This window comes from Ostrea edulis, chromosome 10 (genome assembly GCF_947568905.1).
Source record: "Ostrea edulis chromosome 10, xbOstEdul1.1, whole genome shotgun sequence".
In the NCBI taxonomy this organism is placed as follows: Eukaryota; Metazoa; Mollusca; class Bivalvia; order Ostreida; family Ostreidae; genus Ostrea; species Ostrea edulis.
This window is the reverse complement of record NC_079173.1, coordinates 29,325,910-29,347,564: the sequence shown is the minus strand read 5'-3', so window position 1 is coordinate 29,347,564 and position 21,655 is coordinate 29,325,910. Positions and strand designations below refer to the sequence as shown.

The following is a 21,655-nucleotide window of genomic DNA, read 5'->3' as shown; positions in this document are numbered from 1 at the left end:
AATTACAGCTACACTCTCTAACACGCATGTCCTCTGCGCACTTCTCCATTGCCATTCATTGTCCTTTTTGGAAAGAAAAATCCTCTTCGGTGTATGGCGCGCACTTTTCCAACTGTCACTTCACAAAATTTGTCACACAATCCACGTGGGAGAAAGGGTGAATTCCCCCCAAATTTTCTTCCCATATTGTCATACAATTTCTTTTGTAAATATAATTTATTTGAATTGGTTCTGAGAAGGTAAGTTTACAAAATAATGTCATATCTTCCAAAACCATATGCGGCAATAATTCAAAATTATTTTTCGCGTATTCTAGTTTACGTTAATATGAGTTTTATATCATTACGAGGTTAATTTTATAATTTACATTCTAAAACATGTGAAGCAATCTAATTAACTTTGATGTTTCCAACCGGTAACCCCCCCCCCTACTTTTTTTTCTCTTATTTTATAATTGATTTTCATTTAATAGTAAGTATACTTTTCTTTCTTTTTCCTATATATTTTTATAATTTACAAAATATATCTACACGTGTTTGTTCATTGTGATCTTGATCGGGAGAGGGTAAAAATAGGTTGTGCCTGCTGCCCAATCTCACTCACTCATTTGTGAATAAAACATTGTTTAAATCAAATTTTATTGAGGCTATATTCATTTTCGCAGAAATATGGCAAAGTGAATAATCTTCGTATTATATATACACATGTATATCGTTTGATTTAAATGGATATGAGTTAACTTTACTGTTGTTAAGATTATATTAATTATCGCAGAATTGTGGCATTGAAAGACATTCAATGATTACATCTGTTCACATACTGGTCTTGAAGTTTGCAACAACAAGAAAAAATGATATTCAATATGTCATAATGCTTTCTATCATATTACAGTGCAGTCCTGCTGGTTATATGCCAAACTACTGCCGGACACCGGAAGAAGAAAAGTCAGCAGCTGACGCATGCGCCCTCATAAACACGTTGCTTCATCCCTGTCATACAGCAGTACGTCAATTGAACATTAAGATATATATCAAAGATGGCAGACAACTAAATCCTACAGCGTTATCAAACTTTGAAAATAAGCAAGACTTAACAAAGTGACAAAGCTTGCCAATACAACCTATCATTGGGTCAAATGTTGTCTGACGTGTTTCATACCGATTGTTAGGCCGTTCTCGGCACACTGATTTTGACTACGGATAACTCCGTTTACCTGATCCAAATATAGGACTCACGGCGGGTGTGACCGGTCGACAGGGGATGCTTATTCCTCCTAGGCACCTGACCCCACCTCTGGTATATACAGGGGTCCGTGTTTGCCCAACTCACTATTCTGTATCGATTGTAGGAGTTATGAGATCATTGTTCGATATCTTGACCTTTCATCCAAATAATATTTTCAAAGGATTTTTGGGTGCATAGGTCAAAGGTCAAGGTTACGTTATGATGATACTGAAAGGTCTTTGACCAGTAAGTAACTGTGATACTATATGGAGGCAGTAAGATCATGTTGAAGCTGGAAATCATGTCGAAATTACAACGCTAGTTATATGTCTTCTCCCAAAGTTTTTTTTTTGTAGTCAGCATGTAAATATGTACATTGAATTTTTGAAAATATTGACCAGAAGATACTTCTGATAGATGTATGTATCTGTAAAACATGAACATTTTCAGATAAACATATCGCGGTCAAACTGCCTCTGAATGAGATAATTATGAATATAAAAAAAAAAAGATAAGCGAAACCGAAAATTAACCCAGATCATCTGGCAACAGTATAAGAACTTGATACTTGATTTCCTGATATTTTCAGTATGATGCATGAAAAAACAATATGTGACTCACTTGCACCGCAGTCTTATAATTCAAATAGAACAGTGCAGATTAATAATTATCACATTTACACAAACATTTAATATGACGAAAGTGAAACAACTGATTTAACATCTAGTGTAAATTGCACATTTCCTTTTCTTCTTTCTAAAATTACGAAGAAAGAAATTTCACAAGGTATGTTGCTTTTCACAGATTAACCCAAAAATGTACTACACGATGTGTAAAAATATGCACTGCAAAGCCACATCCGACGAGGAGAGAAACCAAGTACGATGTGAATATGCCAACTCTTACTCTCAGGAGTGTGCCGCTATCAACATCGTCATGAAGTGGAGGTCCAAGTACTTATGTCGTAAGTATGATAACTTACAGGGAGGGGAACTGATCCTATTCTTAGTAGCTAGTGTCATCCAAATTGTCGTGACGTCAGTGTGACGTACAGAGGTATTGGCGTTCGTATTCGTATGAGTTTCTTGTCAGCATTCTTAACAAGTTGTTTCAACGAATCTGATGAACTGAAAACACCGTGCTTTTTGATGGGTTCTTCCTATATGTTAGTCACATTAGCTGGATTCTGCTGCGTTATCTCCCAGTATGCACAACCCCAGACTCGGGGGAGGGGGGGGGGGGACCTACGTCAGGGTACACGCAGACAATAGATTGCTTTAGATATCAACTTCTATTTCCACTCGGCATTTATCACGTGGGAAAAGTCAGAGGTTTTTTTCTGTTTGTAAACAGCTTGTGCCAGTTTTAAAATTAGTATATGGTTGTATATGATAGTGCATTGGGCCTATAAATATTTGAGTCGAAGACTCACCCTCTGTTCTTCTACCACAGCTCGGACCTGCCCCGCCCCTCTGGAATATTCAGAGTGCACGTCCTCCTGCCCTCGCACCTGCAAGACGCTGTACCTGGTGGAGCCTGACGAGTGCAAGATGTGCATCAGTGGATGTCAGTGCCCCCCAGGGACCTTCCTACAAAACGGCCAGTGTGTCAAACCAGAGGCATGCGTGTGTGAATTCAACAAGAAGCAGTATAAACATGGAGACACTATCAAACAGAGATGTAATCTCTGGTAAGTATTATTGGGCTGTTCTAAAGCTATATTAGTTTCAAAATTACAATCTTCTTTATGTTTTGAAATTCTGACAATAGTCCGAAATTACTCGGAAGAATATTGAATAGGAAAATACTAGCACTGTATGTTAGCTTTTGCTTTAGACATAAAATTGTTCTGTAAAATTTTCATAACACGGGATAAATTTGCCCTTGTATTAAGTATTTTGGGGGAATATAAATATGTTGCTGCAAGAACTGAAAATCTAGATTAATTTATTTAGTAATAGACATCTATTCATTTAAAACTACTGTTTATTACCGTAGCTGTCGTATTTCACGGAATACTTAATATCGCGAAATAACTCGTAGACATCAAATCGCGAGAGCATGAATTCGCGAGGGGATCGTTGATCAAGACGTCTTAAATGTAATTCACCAATATGATAATAACACGATTATAAATTCCTCGCAGAGTATACAGGAGTCTACAGTATTTTAGAGTTTGTTTTTCTACTAAGCGATGTCTATTACGCGATTATAAATTCCTCGCAGAATATACATAAAAACACAGTATTTTAGAGTTCGTTGTTTACTTCAGTACCTGTGACAGAGGCAAATGGACGTGTGAGGAAGATCGGTGTTCATCCAGCTGTGAAGTCGTGGGATTGAATCACATGACTACGTTTGATGGGAATCGCTTCAGTTTCGCACCTGACTCGTGCTACTACACCTTAGTGGAGGTATCAATCTCAGAAAGCATGGGGATGGAGTCTCATATGATGCTTTACAAAATAATTCTTTTTAAATAATTTTATTATTGGGCGTTATTGAACATGTATAAAGTCTCTTTCATACATTCAGCTTTATCCACTGTTCTGTTCGGTATGTTGTCGTGTAAATTTAATGTAATAAATATAAGCATACACATGTATAATAGGAATCATAGTATATAAATATAAATATATGCCACGCATATACTATAATCTTAACAGAAAGACATAAACACATACACAGAAAATTCAAAGATGTAGAGATAAAATAATTTCAAAATATTAAAGAGTTTATACAAATTTTGATTTGTTTTTCTGATCTATCTAATGAACATATAGAAGTATGAAATAAAAATAGAAGATGCATGCACTCTGAATTATCTGTGAGACCACATCACCACCACAGTGGCGAGTCTATTATTGTCTCCAAGATAAATCATATTTTGGATAACCGTTCTTATTCTGAAATGAGACCATGACTAAAGTTAGAAAAAAGTTACCAAATCAAATTGATTGATAGATAATCAGTCATGATTGACATGCAGAAGAATTAAAAGAAAAATATGGATATGACACTTTCAGATATTAGATTTGTAGACACAGTAAATTTCTTTTTGGTATAGCGTGTAACTTATGAATTTTCAGCCGGACTCTCTCATTGCACAAGATAATGAACGAGCGAATATGACAATCAAAGTGAAAATGGACAAGTGTGCAGACTTTCAGGACGTGAACTGTTTAAGTGGCGTCACACTGACGTATCAGAACGCCATTGTCAAGATGGAGAAGGACAAACTCTACATCAATCACGTGGACTACAGCGACACCATTCAAAAGACGCCATACTCCTTTGGAGGAATCTACGTGAAAGACGTCACCAATATGTTTAGAGTTGTCAAAGCATTTGGCGTCAAGATTCTGTACGACAAGAAAAGAACACTGTACATAGATCTTAAACCATTTTATGCAAACAAGGTAAAAAAAAATTGTTCGTGTATTTGTGAGCAAATAGAGATATTTATTATTCTATTTATTGTGATAAGATATCAATATCTTTTGCATCTGAAAGTAAAATGATTTGGATTTCATTTTTTAGGGGTGGGTGGGGTGTTGCATTTGCAGGAAATATATCATATGTCACAAATTTATAGGTAAGGGGTATGTGTGGACAATTTAATTACGACATCACCGACGACTTCAAAGTCCCTAATGGCGGCGAGCAGGCGGCCATCCAGAACTTTGCAAATGCCTATGGAGATTCGACCTGTCAGACGTCAGTTTACAGCTACAACCTAGAGATGGAGGTTAGTAATTCTGAGAACCATTAAACATAACAGTAGCCGATCTTAAACTTAAAATGGTGGAATAGCTTCCTTCTTTAAGACGTTAACAGATTTTAAGAATCTTGTTGACGTTTCAATGACGTTGTATGTTTCAATGACGTTTTATGTTTCAGGAGAAGCATGAAGCCTGTTACCCTCTGATGAATACTTCTCGTGGAGCATTGTTTTCCGAATGTATCCAGAAACAGGAGGATCTGTCAAAGTACTATTACACGTACTGTAACTATGACATGAAGAAACGAAGCACGCAAACCAACATGGAGGCACTGTGTGACATCGTGTCTGCCTTCTCTCGCCATTGCACATTTAGCGGGTTATTTGTACCGTGGTATAATAACAGCGCCTTTATAAACCGATGTGGTACGTTTGATATACATAATTCACGTAAAACAAATATCTAAATAGGTACCTTGTGGCATTCATAACTAGGTAAAGGCTTGAAAAACCTTTTGCTTTATTCCACAAGGTAGAATTCTAAAGATGCAAGTAAAATTAACTGACATGTAGGGACAACATCCTCGATGTCTGTCTATACGTCTGTAATGTCCGTCTGTACGTCTGTAACACCTGTTTCCTCATGCCTACATTGTTTCCTTTGAATATTGTATCAGCAGGCTCCATGTTGTGTTCTGTCGAACAGAAAGTGATTAATCGTTAATTTGTTTTTAAAGAGAATTACCTGAGCTGTACCCAGCATGGTTCCGGTGCCGGATCAGTCTACACAGACTGCGCGAGAATCTGCCACGGAACATGTCGAGACCAGCAGCTAGCGGATAAAAACTGCGAGGAGGAGTGTGTGCCCGGATGTATGTGTCCCAGTGGTCAGGTGCAGGACGATTATGGTACCTGTGTCAACATTGAACAATGTACCTGTTATGATCAATACTCTCCAAAAGAAAACAGAATAAAGAAAGCCGGTGACGTGGTATCGAGAAGGTGTACTGACTGGTGAGAATAAGTTCAAACTTGACGTAACTACACGTATTCATGTAACTAAAAAAGTCTTAATTACCTGCATCTACTATCTATTGGAATATCGATAAAGAAGATACACGTATTGACTTTTCTTCTATTATCTCTTTGACAATTTCTTTTACACAATTTTTCTAGTACTTGTACAAACGGTACATTTGCTTGTGGAAAAGAGAGCTGCGAGGAGGAAATAGTCTGTCCAAAGAACCAAGTGTACCAGAAGGGCGTGTCCGCTTGTCGTAAGACGTGCGAGATGTACGGTCGAGAGATGATTTGTGATAATGACGTCCTGATGGATGGCTGTATATGTGATGGCAAAAACAACCAAACTGCTTACATGGCACCAGATGTAAGTAATGAATAAAACATTTGGCTATTCGTAACCTTACGATTATTCATTTTATGTTAGATAAGTAACATGTTCATAACTCTTAGATGGAATGAATTAATCTAACACGATTTCTTTACACACTGTTGGCATGATTTCTTAACATACAATTGAGTGCTTTGATTACGATTGAATGAGTTTTTGTTGATGTGTAAATTGTTTTACGTAGGGTACCTGTGTGTCTGCAGACCAATGTCCCTGTCTATTCGGTACTAAGTGGTACAAACCCGGAGAAAGCGTTACATACGGATGTAAAGTTTTGTAAGTTTCAATTAGAAATTAACGTCCTGATCTTTTATAATTTTCTCATAACATTTAACCCCAGACGACGTTATAAAGAACCTAATGGAATCTGTATTATATGTGTCTGCTTGTCGTTCAACAGTCGATGTGAGAACCAGAATTGGAGAAAAATTGAAGACAAAAATTGTCCAGGTGCAGTATTATGCTTTTGAATATTTTTCCTAAGAGTCGCGCATTCACTACATAATCTCTTTTATCGACAACATCAGGCAAACAAATCTACCATTAAAAATCGTTTGTAGCTGTCTGCCGAGCCTCAGGAGACCCCCACTACACCACGTTTGACGGAGTTGGATATTCCTTCCAAGGAGTCTGTTCCTATATTCTCTCCAGAGCAAAGGACAGAAGTTTCCAGATCATCACAGAAAACGTCAAGTGTGGAAGTACGGACGTGTCCTGTACTAAATCCATCCAGATCTCCATCAAAGGTCAAGAAATCAACCTTGTCCGAGGAAAGGATGACGTAAACAGCACAGCAGACAATACGTATAAACTCAATGACATCGTCATTACTAAACAGAGTTTCTGGACGTCCATTCACGCCCCTAACGATAACATCACTATCTTATGGGACAGTGGTAAGATGTCTGCTCATGAAACTGCATTTTTGCGTTAGATCTAAGGATGTTTCATGTTGCCGACTTACGTTTAATGTCTTTGTGTTTCTTTTCGACAGGTACCCGTGTGTATGTGTTCTTGAAGCCGATTTGGCAAGGTAGAGTTGAAGGTCTCTGTGGTAACTACGACGGCGACTCCGTCAATGAGTACAAGAAGGTAGATGGAAGTGAAGGCACAGCCTTAGACTTCGCCAACAGCTGGGCAGCCTCTACCAGTTGTCCTACAACCTCTGTTGGATCTTCGTCTGAAATCATTCCTTGTTCGGTGAGTGTCATTCCTGCATTTCCATAATCTGTACACTCCATTTCATATGTTTAGACCCTTCTCTATTCAATAAACAGAATTCGAATTGATTTACAATGGAAGTTAAAGACTGGCATACACTTCTGTTCACTATTGAAACTGTACAATTTGCAAATTTTGTGCATGTAATTTGATTTCAGAAATGAAAACGTATCTACTTCGATACAGATGGCGCAGGATTTACTTTATGAATTAGACATGAACAATTCATCTTTTTGTATTACAGGGAGAGCTGTCACATAGAAAACAGTGGGCGGAAGAATCTTGTGGTATAATCTACAGCGACATCTTCAAGTCCTGCCGGGAATTCCTCACCGACACAGTGGTTACCAGATATCATGAAAACTGCTTGTTTGATGCCTGCAGGTATGTTCTTTTAGGTGTACTGAATCATACAAGCTCACTGGCTACATCTTGACCGAACAAAATAAACGTTCACTGTTTTTCTATTTCACAAAAAAATATGTTCCCCTTCTGCACAGATGTGACAGTGGTGGTGATTGTGAATGTTTCTGTACGGCTGTTGCTGACTTTGCTGAGCGCTGTAACCAAGCCGGATATCCCGTCAAATGGAGGAGTCAGAAAGTTTGTCGTAAGTAGATCCAATCTAAATAAAGAGAGGGGGGGGGGGGATTGAATCCAAACAATTTCAAAGTTACTCTCGGAACGACAAGACTGTCTTGCATCTTATTGGTAATTCCACAGCGTAACATAGACTGAATAGATTTAAATACATAAAATAGTCCAGTGTTTACTTGCATTCTTGTGTTGAATAAAGCGTTTAAGCGGAAGTGGTTATCGTTGTCTAACGCTTAACTTTCTAGCTATCATGTGCGAGAATGGATTCCGTTATACACCCTGCGCTTCCCCTTGCCCTCAGACTTGCAGAAATATCGGCGATGAACCGGAACCTTACTGTAACGACACACAGTGTGTGGAGGGCTGCTTCTGTCCCGAGGGATACGTCCAGAAAGGTACGGATCTAACAAACGGAATCTAAGGGGCTCATCAGATAAACCTTAATCTCTAATGGATAGTTTTAAGTAGTATTTGTTTAGAAAATCGGATAAACGAACTAACAAAGAAATGATATTCACATGCTTGTTGATGTGTATCGTTCACAGACATAAGATGTGTTTTGGCCGAAGATTGTCCTTGCTTCTACAATGGTCAGGAGTGGCCGAAGGGTGCAGTCATCACCAAGGACTGTCTTAACTGGTGAGAGTTAGGGAACTGTACATTGATGCGAGTATACCGAGTCTTGACAATTCCTGTTCTGAGTATATGCCTTTCTATTTACAGTACTTGTATTAATGGTAAATTCCATTGCGCTGGAGAGAACTGTACGTTGTGTAAGGATAACGAATTTACTTGTAATCGGACTGGGGACTGTATCAAAGGCGAATACCGCTGTGATTCTCATGTGGACTGTCGTGACGGAAGTGACGAAGAAAATTGTGGTAAGTGACTTACGCCTTGCACAGCTGCAATTGACTTGGTATGAGAACATGAATGACAATTTTCATTAACAATACCCAAACAAAATAAAAACATATGGAACTCTGAAATGATACATTGAATTTGCAATTCAGTTGAAAATATGATCCGCATATTTAATCTTATGTATACACATTTATACCTTCTTTATTCTAATGTAGAATACAAATGCAAAGTTGGTCAGTTTGAGTGTATGAACTTGAACAAGACTTACTGCGTGGATAGCAATGTGCTTTGTGACGGAATGAGAGATTGCATCAACGGCGAGGATGAGATGAATTGCAGTAAGTGGTCGATAACGTTATGGAATTTTATGTAAACGGACAGAGGAGTGTAATTTCGGAAATTTACCTTAAACAAATATCAGAAAATAAAGGAGTGTTATTTCTGTTTTTGGACTATTTTAGATAGCAACAGCAACAAAACGATATCTTTCACGAAGTAAAATGTGTTTAGTGTAATGTCTCTCTACGCCATATGGATATTTCTAGATGTAAATGTACTTAACTGTATAGGAAATTTTATTCCTCTTTCAAGCTTACACGTGCTCCGAAAACGAATTCACCTGTGATGATGGAAAGTGTATCCCGAGCACGTTCAAATGTGACGGCAATATGGATTGTGGTGTAGGAGACGATTCTGACGAGAAAGATTGTGGTAAGTCTAAATTCGATTAGTTTGAAATAAAAAAAACCCCATGAATATTTAGCCCCGCCCCCAGCGAAAAACTGAGGTGTATGGAAACTGCATTAAATGATGCGTTACCACATTAAAACAACCATTGTGCAGTACTTGCATTACCATTTCTTAAACAAGCATACATATTTTCATTTTAGGACCTCCTTGTCCCCGTGTTCGCAGCTTCCGGTGTGGCGCGGACAACGACAAATGTCTACCGATATCACTCAAATGTGACAAACATGACGATTGCGGGGATGGATCAGACGAAATTGGATGCAGTAAGTTATCAATTTGTACCACAGATATATTTTCATTTAACAGGGGTAAATACAGAAAGTTTCACAAGGGTGAATAAAGAAAGTTTAGCAAGGGTGGATACAAGAAGTTTAACGGGGATGGATGCAGGAAGTTTAACAGGGGTGGATGCAGGAAGTTTAACATGGAGGGAAACAGGAAGGTCGCTGAAAGACAGTGACGTCTCAACACTCAACATTAGTGAAATATTCTGGAACGTAGAATAGCAAGCATATGCCATAATGACTCGTTGAAGATCCTCTATTTATAGACCCGTCATAAATGTGGTAAATGTTTTTATTTTTAGATTGCACCTGTGATAGCACCAAATTCACCTGTAATTCGTCATGCGAGTGCATATTTCCCACACAACGTTGCGATGGAACTTTGGATTGCGGGGACGGTTCCGATGAAGTGGAATGTCGTACGTATTAATCAAAGAACAACCAGCAATTCTGAGAAGATCATCGTTTTTTACATGTTGAATATGTTAATTTGATTATTATTATTATTTTTTTTTATAATTTCATCATTTATTAGAAATTATACATAATATTACTTGGGATAAAATATCCTCGGATACTGCCGCATAATTCTCACCAATGCTGCCATGGGCCATCGAATGGAATGTATTTTATTATTATTATATTATTTCATGTAAGGCATATATATGATTGATATAAAAATACATAATATTACTATATGTATAATAATATATATCAAATATTTGTTAGATGTTAATTTGATTAAAAAATTAATAATGTAATAATCTCTTCGACATCAGCATGTACCTTGAACGAATTCACCTGTGACAACGAGAAGTGCATCAACGGTACCCTCCGGTGTGATGGAAAGTATGACTGTTCTGACAACTCCGATGAGAAGGACTGCCTCACTACCACCACAGGTCAGTGGGAACCAGTTTTCCTTATGACGGAAATTACGTCTGTTCGGTATTCTATGACTAATCTCTAAGTATCACGTGCCAGCATATTGTATTGCGTGGTAACCGTGCGCGTTAATGTGACGTCATTCTCGTCCATGATCAGATACCGCTTTGTCCCCAAACATCGATTAAATTTTGAACACTGCGTTCCTGTAGATTCTGTATTTTAGGCGAGTACTTAATAAGGTGAAATTACCTGCATACAGTACTTCAAATCGCGTGTATATGAATTCGTGAGCCGTATGTTAATCAGCAGTTTTTTTTAATACATTGTAGCAACAGAAGTTAAAAACGAGTAATTTTATTTTGCGAGTGACGCCTCTCGCGAAATTACGCTATAATAAAGTCCTCGCGTATATTTAGGGATTTACAGTATACGGTAAACGTTCACGTGATCTACATCGTTACTGTTTTAAACATGACATTTTTTTTTCCATTTCAGCAACAGTTACAACAACAATACGTACGTATATTCAAACATTGCATAAACCTGGAGGGGTGAGGGTTAAAATTGAATAAAAGTCATTAAATTCCACGAAATCAAAGGACTATTTTCAAGCTCATGAATTTATTTTTAAATGAAATGTTGAATAATTTACTTTAGAAATAATTCTGCATAGATGCAGATGCAAGTAAAACAATACTGCGGTTTCATCATTATTCGTTGTGCATGATTTTCCTCGTTGAGCAATACCACGAAATCATGTGATAAATAAAGCACACCTCTTGTATGGAAAGGTAAAGACTATAGTCATCAACGAATTTACGTGCCAGGGAAATCATATTCCTCAGTAAAACCACGGAATTTGATGTCTACTATACTTAATCGAGCCACAGTATATAGAAAGTCTTAATGGAAATGATATTTAATTTCACCTCAGATATCTCAGATATATATTAGGGCTTAATTGCATACAACACAGCGATGATTAACAAATATATTTTCATAATTTCACCTTTATAAACAAACAGCCTTGAGCACCACACCCACTTCTGTGACCCCATGTGTGACTGAGGAGATCATGGCGAACCCTGCAGCTCTACCGTCAAGCAAAATCTACATCACCCCAACTCCTGTGAGTCCATTCACTACCGAAAATATCCGGCCAGGATCTTCCACTCCCCTGGAAGTAGACAGCAGTACCGTAACTATCAGCGTAGATCTTACCTCCACAGACAACCCCGAGGGCAACGTTATAAAGAGTCTGAATATCCTCGGAGACGATAGCAATGTGGCGCAAATCTCTGTCTCCTACAAAGCAACACCCACATCGTCCTCAGAAGACTTTACAAGCTTTGTAAGTGGTGCCAAAATGGAGTATTCTTTTCTAAAGATTAAGCATTGTCACCTTCTGCTGTCCTACATGTATTTACGTTTTTGATTTCTTAAACGTTATACTGAAAGACGTATGGGAATGAATATTGACCACAGAACGATGTACGGTAACCCATACCTTTATTTCGTGATTTACCAGTAATTTACTAGTTCTCAGCGACTAATTTTATGACACATCTGTAACAAATACAAGATACATTTAGGGACTGCGGTGAGAAATATTCGCGACGACGAGGTTCTTGTGAATCTCGCGAAAATTTTCGCAAATTAAAGTTGGTTTACAGAATCATGTTTATAATGGTTATTTGTTTTCCCCAGTGTATGTAGTGACATCATACGGGGAATATTGATCTGTAAAGAAGCCTAGACTATATCGACAAATACAATATATTCCATACTGGGAACATCAACTAAAATATTATTTCACAGTATGTCTATATTTCAATCTTGATTTCAGACTGGTATCGGCCCGGTGACTTTCCCACAGAACTTTAAAGCGGCGGAAGTAGAAATCACGTTCACAGAAAGAACTGAGGACAGCCAGCCTTACAAGATAAAGCTCGAAATCATAGCCTGCGTACACGGTGGTTCGTGCTCACTTTTGAAATAACGCAGCATGATATATTCAAATAATAGATATACTTTAAAAATTTCTTATTCAACAATTTCTTTTGTTGCAGTTACTCCAACACCCACTGTAACTACACCCACAACACGTAAGTCAATTATTGTGACTAGTCATAGTAGACAAATTATCTTTAAAACAATAATTGCTGTCAAAACTAAAGTAAACAGCACAAACGGAAAGATGATACCATTATCATATCATTTATTAAACATTGTGCAATATCTATAAAAGACAAGCCATATCACTGTTGCTTGGATATGAAAAGAACTATTTTTTGCACTCAGCTTGCGTGGACGAGATGCTGCAGACGACAACATCCGTCATGACTGTGACGACCACTGGTCTGCCTCCCGCTACTGTACCCACTGACGTGTTTTCGACCACTGGTGTTACGTCAGCACCAGGATCGGTGGCCCCGGTTACAATTCAATTGACCTTTAATACTCCACAACCTCCAAAGGTCACCGATGTGGTTTTCACGGTAACCAATGGAAAGGATATCTCGGTCATATTCACAGACGAAAACGGAACTCCCACCAATCTGGTTCGTTCATTTGATAAGTGTATGCCAATCTTCATTTTTGTATGTTTGTTGTAGTGGACAATGGTAACAGAGAGTTACATACTTCTTAACGATGATCGTGTGACTTATACCATTGTCGTTTATATCATTTGTATTACTATTCCAAAGTACACATCTCTATGATTTAAACTAACAAATATTAGTACATTATTCCGTATACCAATCTGTATTTCATATCGTTCAGTTTGACATTCAATAGCACAGGTATATCATAATTCAAACCCAATTTTCACTAGACACCAGTTGTAACCCCAGGTGGAAGGATCATTTTGGATTTTAATGGAAAACCAAGCAATGGAATATTCATAACAGTCACTCCGAAATCGTCCACGGAGCCCGTGACGATCAAAGAGGCGGAGGTGAAGGCTTGCACACAGCCAGGTACGCTGTCTCCACTTCTCCACAAATCTGACAGAAGCGTTATTTTGCTATCTCAAAGAATACTTCTGTTCACAAATATGAGAGAAACCTTAATTAACTATTTTAAGGAATAGTCTTTCTACCCACAAATCTGATAGAAGCCTTATTTTACCATTATTTTCCTTGATTGAATATTGTACAATATTTCAACTTGCGATTTCCAAGAAATGCCCAATTATGTATGAACTCCTAATTTGTATTTCAGCTACAACACCAACAACAGGCAAGTTGATTTTTCTTTGGTGGTTGTTTGACTCCAAGACATTGTGCGTCACTGTCTGCTATTTCTTCTACTACACTCATCCACTTCATTAAAGCGGATTAACATTTCTTAAATTACTAAATTCATCTGAAGTCGATATTGCACTCCTGGTTGGTGCAATAGAACCATGGAGTGACGTCTTCAAACTACTACAATTATATAATATGCAGCAGAATCTGCTTCTCCGCATGCAATCAGCAAATGAAGAAATGATATGAAGTTCTATAAGTAAATTGTAATCACGCAAATCTCTCTCTCTCTCTCTCTCTCTCTCTCTCTCTCTCTAACGTTATTATCAAACGTTTTAAGTAACTATGGTAACAGCATCATTTGCATTGCATCTAGCTGCGTCAACTACTTCGACAACTCCGCCCACACCCCCTACGATTGCGCCTCCAACACAAGGAAATCCACCGGAAGTGTCAACTACTGCAGGTAATGCGGCATTGCGCCTTCAACGCAAAGTGCCAACCATTTCACGAATTCCTGCAACACGTCTTCAACATAAACAAAACCACCCGAAGCGTTAACTATTTCAGATAATTCTTTTCATTTTTAAAAAATAAATTCCTTTGGGTGACATTGCCATATATATAAAAACTGACCCAGGTAAACTAGTTTTTAAAATTTCCAAAGCTATAATCTACATTAAAGTAGACATACTCGCCCTAGTCACAATCAAATTCAAATGCGGAACCACGCTTCCGTCTTCTGAAATGTGCTATTTTAACGATATCGGTTTGACTTTTACATAGCGATATAAATATCCAATATCGATTCCTTGCAGGGCGTTCTTGTCAACTACGGTCAAATTTAAGTTGAGATTTGTATTTTAAAAAAGGGGGGTGGTCTAAAGATGATTCAAGCTTTAGAAAAAAATCGGTTGGAGAACAAAGCTTATATATGTGTAGTTATAAAGGTAGATAAGTTTTCATAATTTTTCGAAATCCTCTTATTTCCTGCAACTACGCCACTCTGCGTTTTTTTTTTGTGCTTGTGACAGGTCATCAAATACTGTTCAATGTATCTTTATGTGTGTTTAATTTTCAACTTTTCAACTGATATGTCCGTAATCAGACAGTATCAAAACGTGTATGATTGGCTTCCTGATGTTATATTTCCAAAGTGTACTCCATTTTATTTCAGTATTCTGAGTTTTTCCTTGTCATTGAAATATGAATAGCAATGTTTCAATTTGTTCTACCATACACGTGTTCTTATTTTTTGATTCTGAGGGAGCAAATCGCCAGGGAACAACCATGTTTCAAATTATGCCAATTTACCATTGATTCTGTGATTTGTGAAAAAGACATAGGAAAATAATGAAATATGTTGTATATATTTGTGAAATGTCTTTTTCAGCAACTCCTTCCACGACAGCAACTGTTCCGACCCCCACCACATCTGCTACAGCCCCGACAAGTAATGTGTTATTTATGATAACTGAAAAAGATATATTTGTGTTAAGAGGCTGGGTACATCAGGCAGTGATTGAGACATCAATTTCCAGATCGATTTGCATAAGATTTATCAATGGAATAGGATGAGACACCCATATATTGTTTAAATCTAGCATTATGTTTTGAAGTTTTTGGTAGTGTTTGGTGTGTCTCATGTTAATAAACATTCTATATAATGTATCATATGAGACAGATGACTCTTGTTGATGTGTTGATACAGGGGGAAATCAGGCCTGCATTTAATCAAAGTAAAACAAACCATTAATATTGTTGTAACAAATGTTATTGAGGTAAAAAGCGGGACAGAAATTGGAGAAACTGTTATTCCATGTGATATCAATAAGATAACCACTGGTATTTCCTAGTGATAAACTCTCAATGATTACCACTGACTGATATTTCCTAGTGATAAACTCTCAATGATTACCACTGACTGATATTTCCTAGTGATAAACTCTCAATGATTACCACTGACTGATATTTCATATTGATAGCCTCGCAATGATAACCACTGACTGATATTTCCTATTGATAAACTCTCAATGATAACTACTGACTGATATTTCCTATTGATAGACTCTCAATGATAACTGCTGACTAATATTTCCTAGTGATAGACTCTCAATTATAACCACCACTGATATTTCTTATTGATGGACTCTCAATGATAATCACTGACTGATATTTCCTATTGATATACTCTCAATGATAACTACTGACTGATATTTCCTAGTGATAGACTCTCAATTATAACCATCACTGATATTTCCTATTGATAGACTCTCAAAGATAACCACTGACTGATATTTCCTAGTGATAGACTCTCAATGATAACCACTGACTGATATTTCCTATTGATAAACTCTCAATGATAACCACCACTGGTATTTCCTATTGATAGACTCTCAATGATAACCACCACTGATATTTCCTAGTGATAGACTCTCAATGATAACCACCACAGATATTTCCTAGTGATAGACTCTCAATGATAACCACAGATATTTCCTAGTGATAGACTCTCAATGATAACCACTGACTGATATTTCTTATTGATAGACTCTCAAAGATAACCACTGACTGATATTTCCTATTGATTGACTCTCAATGATAACTACTGACTGATATTTCCTAGTGATAGACTCTCAATGATAACCACTGACTGATATTTCCTAGTGATATACTCTCAATGATAACCACCACTGGTATTTCCTATTGATAGACTCTCAATGATAACCACCACTGATATTTCCTATTGACAGACTCTCAATGATTTCCACTGACTGATATTTCCTAGTGATAGACTCTCAATGATTTACTTAGACATACTTATTAAATATCAAAACATTAGATTCACACAGTTGTTGTTTGTTTGAGCTGTTGTACAGTGTATGTTTGAGTGGGTTTTTTAATTATATTTTAGGCACCACTGTACCCACCGTTACCACCTCCACTGCAACAGGTAAAATTAAATTTATAATGCTTTTGCTTAAGACATGAATTGTTTTATCTATACATATTACATTCAATTTTCACGAAATTATTTAACAAAATGATCTCTTAATCATGGGATATTGAAATTAGTGGATTTTTTTCCTTCAAAATAAGTTAGTTATGTAATCTGTAGTTTCGTAAGCGATGTAATATGTTGTAAGTTGCATTGCGTATAAATCCCATATACTCTATGTATCTATTGATACAATAAGTGTAATTGCTTTATTTTCTTCAGTTTCAACAACGCCAACTCGTAAGTAATTCTTTTACAAAGTTTTCCTTAATTCTGATCCATTCATTTACGGTTTCTAATGTGGTCAAACTGTACATGTATAATACTCTTTTCAACAGTGTACAAATGTAGCAAGTAATAGGGAGATTTCGCATGCGTTTCATATATTTGTTATAAAGGATTTCTGAAAATATTACTGATAAAAAGTGACTTTACATTCATGGAAAAAGTTTCAGTAGAAAACAATTACGATGAACAACATGAGGGATGAAATAAGATAAAGCGTAATTGAATGCACGATGTTTGATGAAAATCTGATCATGATATATCATTGCCATTTGATTTTAATACAGCATTACGTGTATATAAATTTCTTTTCCCTTAAAAACGTGGAAAATAACAATAGTTTTTGAAGGAGCTACCTTGTAACACGTTCCTTGTTTTTAGCCTGTGTCGATGTTATGCTGACTCCGACAGACAGCTCCGTAATGACTGTCTCTAGTTCGTCATTCCCACAAACCGACTTGCCAGACCTGTTTACTTCCGTCGGAGTGATATCGACTACGTCAGGAATAACGACCGAGTTTATTGTGACCTTCACCACAGCCACCCAACCCAAGGTCACCACTGTCACCACGACAGTTACAAATGCTCAGTCTGTGGAGTTTACACTGCTGGACGAAACCAACACTCCAGTTCAGACTCAGGTGTGTTGACGATAGTAATAATGATATCAATGTTAGCATAATAATAATGAGGATGATGATGAAAATATAATTCTGCTGTAAGGGAGGTAATTCGATTAGTACTATACACTATTTTCCTCAGGGTGAATATTGTGCTTCTTGGAAAATTATTGTATTAACCAAGAACTTGTCAATAATTGTATAATTTCCCAATCAGAGCGATTTCCTGTTTAATTTATGAATATATTACTGATAACAGAATATAATTTTTTCTAACTTCCATTCGTATCAATTTTTCCAATTAGACTCAACCAGTAGCAAGTGTGACAGAAACACCGGTGAGTACCTCGTTTGATGGTGTGCCAGGTACAAAAGTGAAAATCGTCATCACGAAAGCAGGATCCGACACCCAACCGACAGTGAAAGAGACCTCCATCCGGGCGTGTATTGAGGGTGAGTAGAACATGCTCTGTACGAATTGAGATGTTAAGAGTTGGAATTGGGCTTACTTGGCACACTGCTTTTGACTACGGATTACTCCGTTTACCTGATCAAGACATATTATTCACGGCGGATGTGACCGGTCGACAGGGAATGCTTACTATTCCTAGGCATCTGATCCCACCTCTGATGTGTCCAGGGCTCCGTGTTTGCTTAATTCTTTATTTTGTATTCCTTGTGGGAGTTATGAGATAGATCACTGTTCGTTTTCTTCTCGTTTCTAAATATTTCTCGATTTAAAGAAATCCTTTTAAGCATATCACCATGGTGTTTGGAGATCATATATTTTTTTTATCTAAAAGAAACGAAAAAAGAAAACAATTCTTTTAGAATGCGTTTTCGGACTACACAATTTTGTGATTTGATTGTGATTTTTGAGATGGAAGTGTTTATGGCTTCCGTATGACGTTATGATGGAATAAAAAGTGATTGAGAATAGAAAAGGAACTTTTTTTGCAGTTTCAACTACGACTGTGCCAACACTACCTACAACCGCGACATTCACGGAAACTACCCCCATCATCTCCACAAGTATGTATGAATATTAATGTTCGAAGGGATAATTAATGTAACTCGCAGGTGTCCTGATGTCACAATTAATTATCATAAAGATTGCCAGAGTCTGTAAAATTTGATACACCTTTTAGAAATTACCATGTAAATATTAACAATAGATTTAAGGCAAAAAAGGACGCTGATCCCTTTGTATTTCATTAAAATAACTCTACATGGGAATGAAAAGTATGTAAGAATATTGGCTAACTACATAGCTTTTGTTAACGGTATCTATGACTATTTGTTACAGCTCCGTCAGTGTCAACAGAGACTACTCCAATTACAACCACATGTATGTACAATTATTCATTAAAATTAGTAGCCCTTTCATCTATGCAAACATATCTTAAAGATTTAGAGTTCTTTGAACATCTTCTTCGCAAGAACCTGTTGTGGATAATATGTTCAACGAACATGCAAGCATGCTGATGTTGTGAAGATTCAGAATTGTTTACATCATGATTTTTGTGCTCAAGGTGAACCCATACATTGGGATTTGATGATTTATAGAAAATAAAATTGCCCTGATTAGTAATGTGACTCAATGGTATTTGTCATAAGAGAGATCGTCATTGAAAGTGACCAGTTTCGAAACTTTGTATTTTAGATAGTAATCGTACCGATTCTTCTCTGTTTAGACTGTCAGGATATCATGGTAAATGAAGCCAATTCTGGTATGGTAACAGTGACTAGTAGTGAATATACCAACCCCAAGGACATGTTCACTGTAACAGGAACCACCGAAGATGAAAAGCTGTCCCAAACTAGTGCTACCTTGACGTTTAGCAATAATGCTAAAATCGGCGAAGTGAAACTGACTGTAACAAACGCATACAAAACCATTGTGGAGGTTTTCAGAGAGGATGGCACGAAAGCAGATACTAAAGTAAGTTATGATTGGCTGTTATCAGTAATGAATTAAATGAACATAAAAATTGCTATAAAGAAATGATTTTTCTGGAAATATCAATGTTTGAATATTGGGCAAAATGCCATGACATCTTTATTGTTGATTTGATACTTACTTGTATATTAAATTTAAACTTGTTGAATCGATATATTTTAAGGACATTAGAGATTGGCATATGTTATATCATAATGTATTGTATTCAGACGCTCACCTACACCGGCCATTTGATGACAAACTTTAATGGAATTGAGGGAAAAACTATAGTAATCCGAATTTTAAAATCTATAACCGCAACTCCTTCAACAATCTCCGCTGTCCAGATCCAGGCATGTACACAAGGTAATGCCACACTCCTTGCGCTGAAAATGTAGTCTACACTGAGAATAGTAAAATGTTAGACTAGACAACACAAACTGACTTTGCAGTATTGTTTGTGTAATAAAAACTGTTTCATTATTGTAAAACACTTCAGGTTTAAGGAAATATCCTTTTTTATGCTAGCTGATAATATTGAACAGCTTTTATGATCTATTTCTTTATTTCGATAAGGATGAACATACGTTTTACAAGGTGTGATTGATGTTGACAATGGTGACGATCATCGAAATAATCATCATTCTAATTATCATTTTAGTTGTTACAACCACAACTGCTTCAACAACACCGTCAGTGACAACAGCAAGTGTGTCAACCAGCACTACAATTTCCAGTGAGTTAGATAGTTTTTATTTCACATTGCATACTGGCTTTTTCAATCATATTTTGCTTGGTATCTAACCGTTGTTGTAAACTTTTCACATATTTTCCATCATCTCATAAAACATGGATTCAATTCGACCAAACCTAACGTAAACTACGACCAAACCTAATGTAAAGTATTTTTAAGTAGAAGGATCTCGAGTTTATATTATGGAATGTACGTTTTCGAAGACGTGTAATTGGGCAACACTTCTGAAATGAATAGATGCTTCAAAAGCCCCTCAAAACGCATAAAACCAGCTAAAAAGTCAGATGTTGAACGATAGTTTTCCTATATACTTTAGTTTCAAATTTATTCAATTCATTCTTGAATTGACTAGGGCGTCAAAGCGTGAGTCTAACAACTTTTGCATTGGAAAACAGTGGACGAATGTTGAAGAAATCTTATCAAGCATCTCAGCTATTGTAGATTCACTTTTCTCGACATTTTCGTTCCTAGTTCGGGATATAAAACAAATTCGCTTAGATATATGCAGAGGTAATATTCAGAATGTTCCCTTTAATTAGAACCACGATGACACAAGGCATGAAATTGATTTGCAATGGTCCATGAGTACCGTGGATTCATTTAAGTCACACTATAAGCTATTTAGCCACAATAGGAATTGAAAGTTTCACTTGTATCACAGAAGAATACCGGAGACATGGGCGTATTGACGAATTTAAAGTGCATGTCAGTTTCATCGTTCTAAAGGCCTGCTGATTTCAGAAATGTGGTGCGGCCAGTGGAAATTTGGACGAATTTTTCTCATCTCATTCAAAATGTGTTTTATGGATTCATTGATTGATTTCGTATTGTTTAATGTCCATCTCGAG

The 21,655-nt window shown here is 36.9% G+C and overlaps 2 protein-coding genes across 4 annotated transcripts in view; both read left to right on the top strand.

Annotated features, from left to right (window-relative positions):
* The window catches only part of LOC125674557 (uncharacterized), a 412,455-nt gene that overhangs the window by 153,580 nt on the left and 237,220 nt on the right, over positions 1–21,655 (top strand). The gene's annotated exons all lie outside the window — the stretch shown is intronic.
* The window catches only part of LOC125665345 (mucin-17-like), an 82,489-nt gene that overhangs the window by 9,706 nt on the left and 51,128 nt on the right, over positions 1–21,655 (top strand). For all 3 annotated transcript variants that reach the window (XM_056152414.1, XM_056152413.1, XM_056152412.1), the window contains exons 10-49: positions 892–1,002; positions 2,029–2,188; positions 2,677–2,914; positions 3,497–3,638; positions 4,314–4,643; positions 4,820–4,972; positions 5,125–5,371; positions 5,683–5,959; positions 6,122–6,332; positions 6,541–6,632; positions 6,757–6,806; positions 6,917–7,252; positions 7,351–7,556; positions 7,822–7,961; positions 8,078–8,187; positions 8,420–8,569; positions 8,720–8,813; positions 8,898–9,055; positions 9,254–9,376; positions 9,630–9,749; positions 9,929–10,051; positions 10,375–10,491; positions 10,852–10,974; positions 11,456–11,476; positions 11,986–12,311; positions 12,807–12,936; positions 13,030–13,065; positions 13,262–13,521; positions 13,797–13,941; positions 14,186–14,203; positions 15,605–15,664; positions 17,126–17,164; positions 17,432–17,449; positions 17,876–18,135; positions 18,420–18,567; positions 19,075–19,146; positions 19,421–19,462; positions 19,809–20,056; positions 20,284–20,419; positions 20,715–20,789. In XM_056152414.1, coding sequence (XP_056008389.1) covers positions 892–1,002; positions 2,029–2,188; positions 2,677–2,914; positions 3,497–3,638; positions 4,314–4,643; positions 4,820–4,972; positions 5,125–5,371; positions 5,683–5,959; positions 6,122–6,332; positions 6,541–6,632; positions 6,757–6,806; positions 6,917–7,252; positions 7,351–7,556; positions 7,822–7,961; positions 8,078–8,187; positions 8,420–8,569; positions 8,720–8,813; positions 8,898–9,055; positions 9,254–9,376; positions 9,630–9,749; positions 9,929–10,051; positions 10,375–10,491; positions 10,852–10,974; positions 11,456–11,476; positions 11,986–12,311; positions 12,807–12,936; positions 13,030–13,065; positions 13,262–13,521; positions 13,797–13,941; positions 14,186–14,203; positions 15,605–15,664; positions 17,126–17,164; positions 17,432–17,449; positions 17,876–18,135; positions 18,420–18,567; positions 19,075–19,146; positions 19,421–19,462; positions 19,809–20,056; positions 20,284–20,419; positions 20,715–20,789 — 5,845 coding nt within the window. The remainder of the gene's footprint in view (positions 1–891; positions 1,003–2,028; positions 2,189–2,676; positions 2,915–3,496; positions 3,639–4,313; positions 4,644–4,819; positions 4,973–5,124; positions 5,372–5,682; positions 5,960–6,121; positions 6,333–6,540; positions 6,633–6,756; positions 6,807–6,916; positions 7,253–7,350; positions 7,557–7,821; positions 7,962–8,077; positions 8,188–8,419; positions 8,570–8,719; positions 8,814–8,897; positions 9,056–9,253; positions 9,377–9,629; positions 9,750–9,928; positions 10,052–10,374; positions 10,492–10,851; positions 10,975–11,455; positions 11,477–11,985; positions 12,312–12,806; positions 12,937–13,029; positions 13,066–13,261; positions 13,522–13,796; positions 13,942–14,185; positions 14,204–15,604; positions 15,665–17,125; positions 17,165–17,431; positions 17,450–17,875; positions 18,136–18,419; positions 18,568–19,074; positions 19,147–19,420; positions 19,463–19,808; positions 20,057–20,283; positions 20,420–20,714; positions 20,790–21,655) is intronic.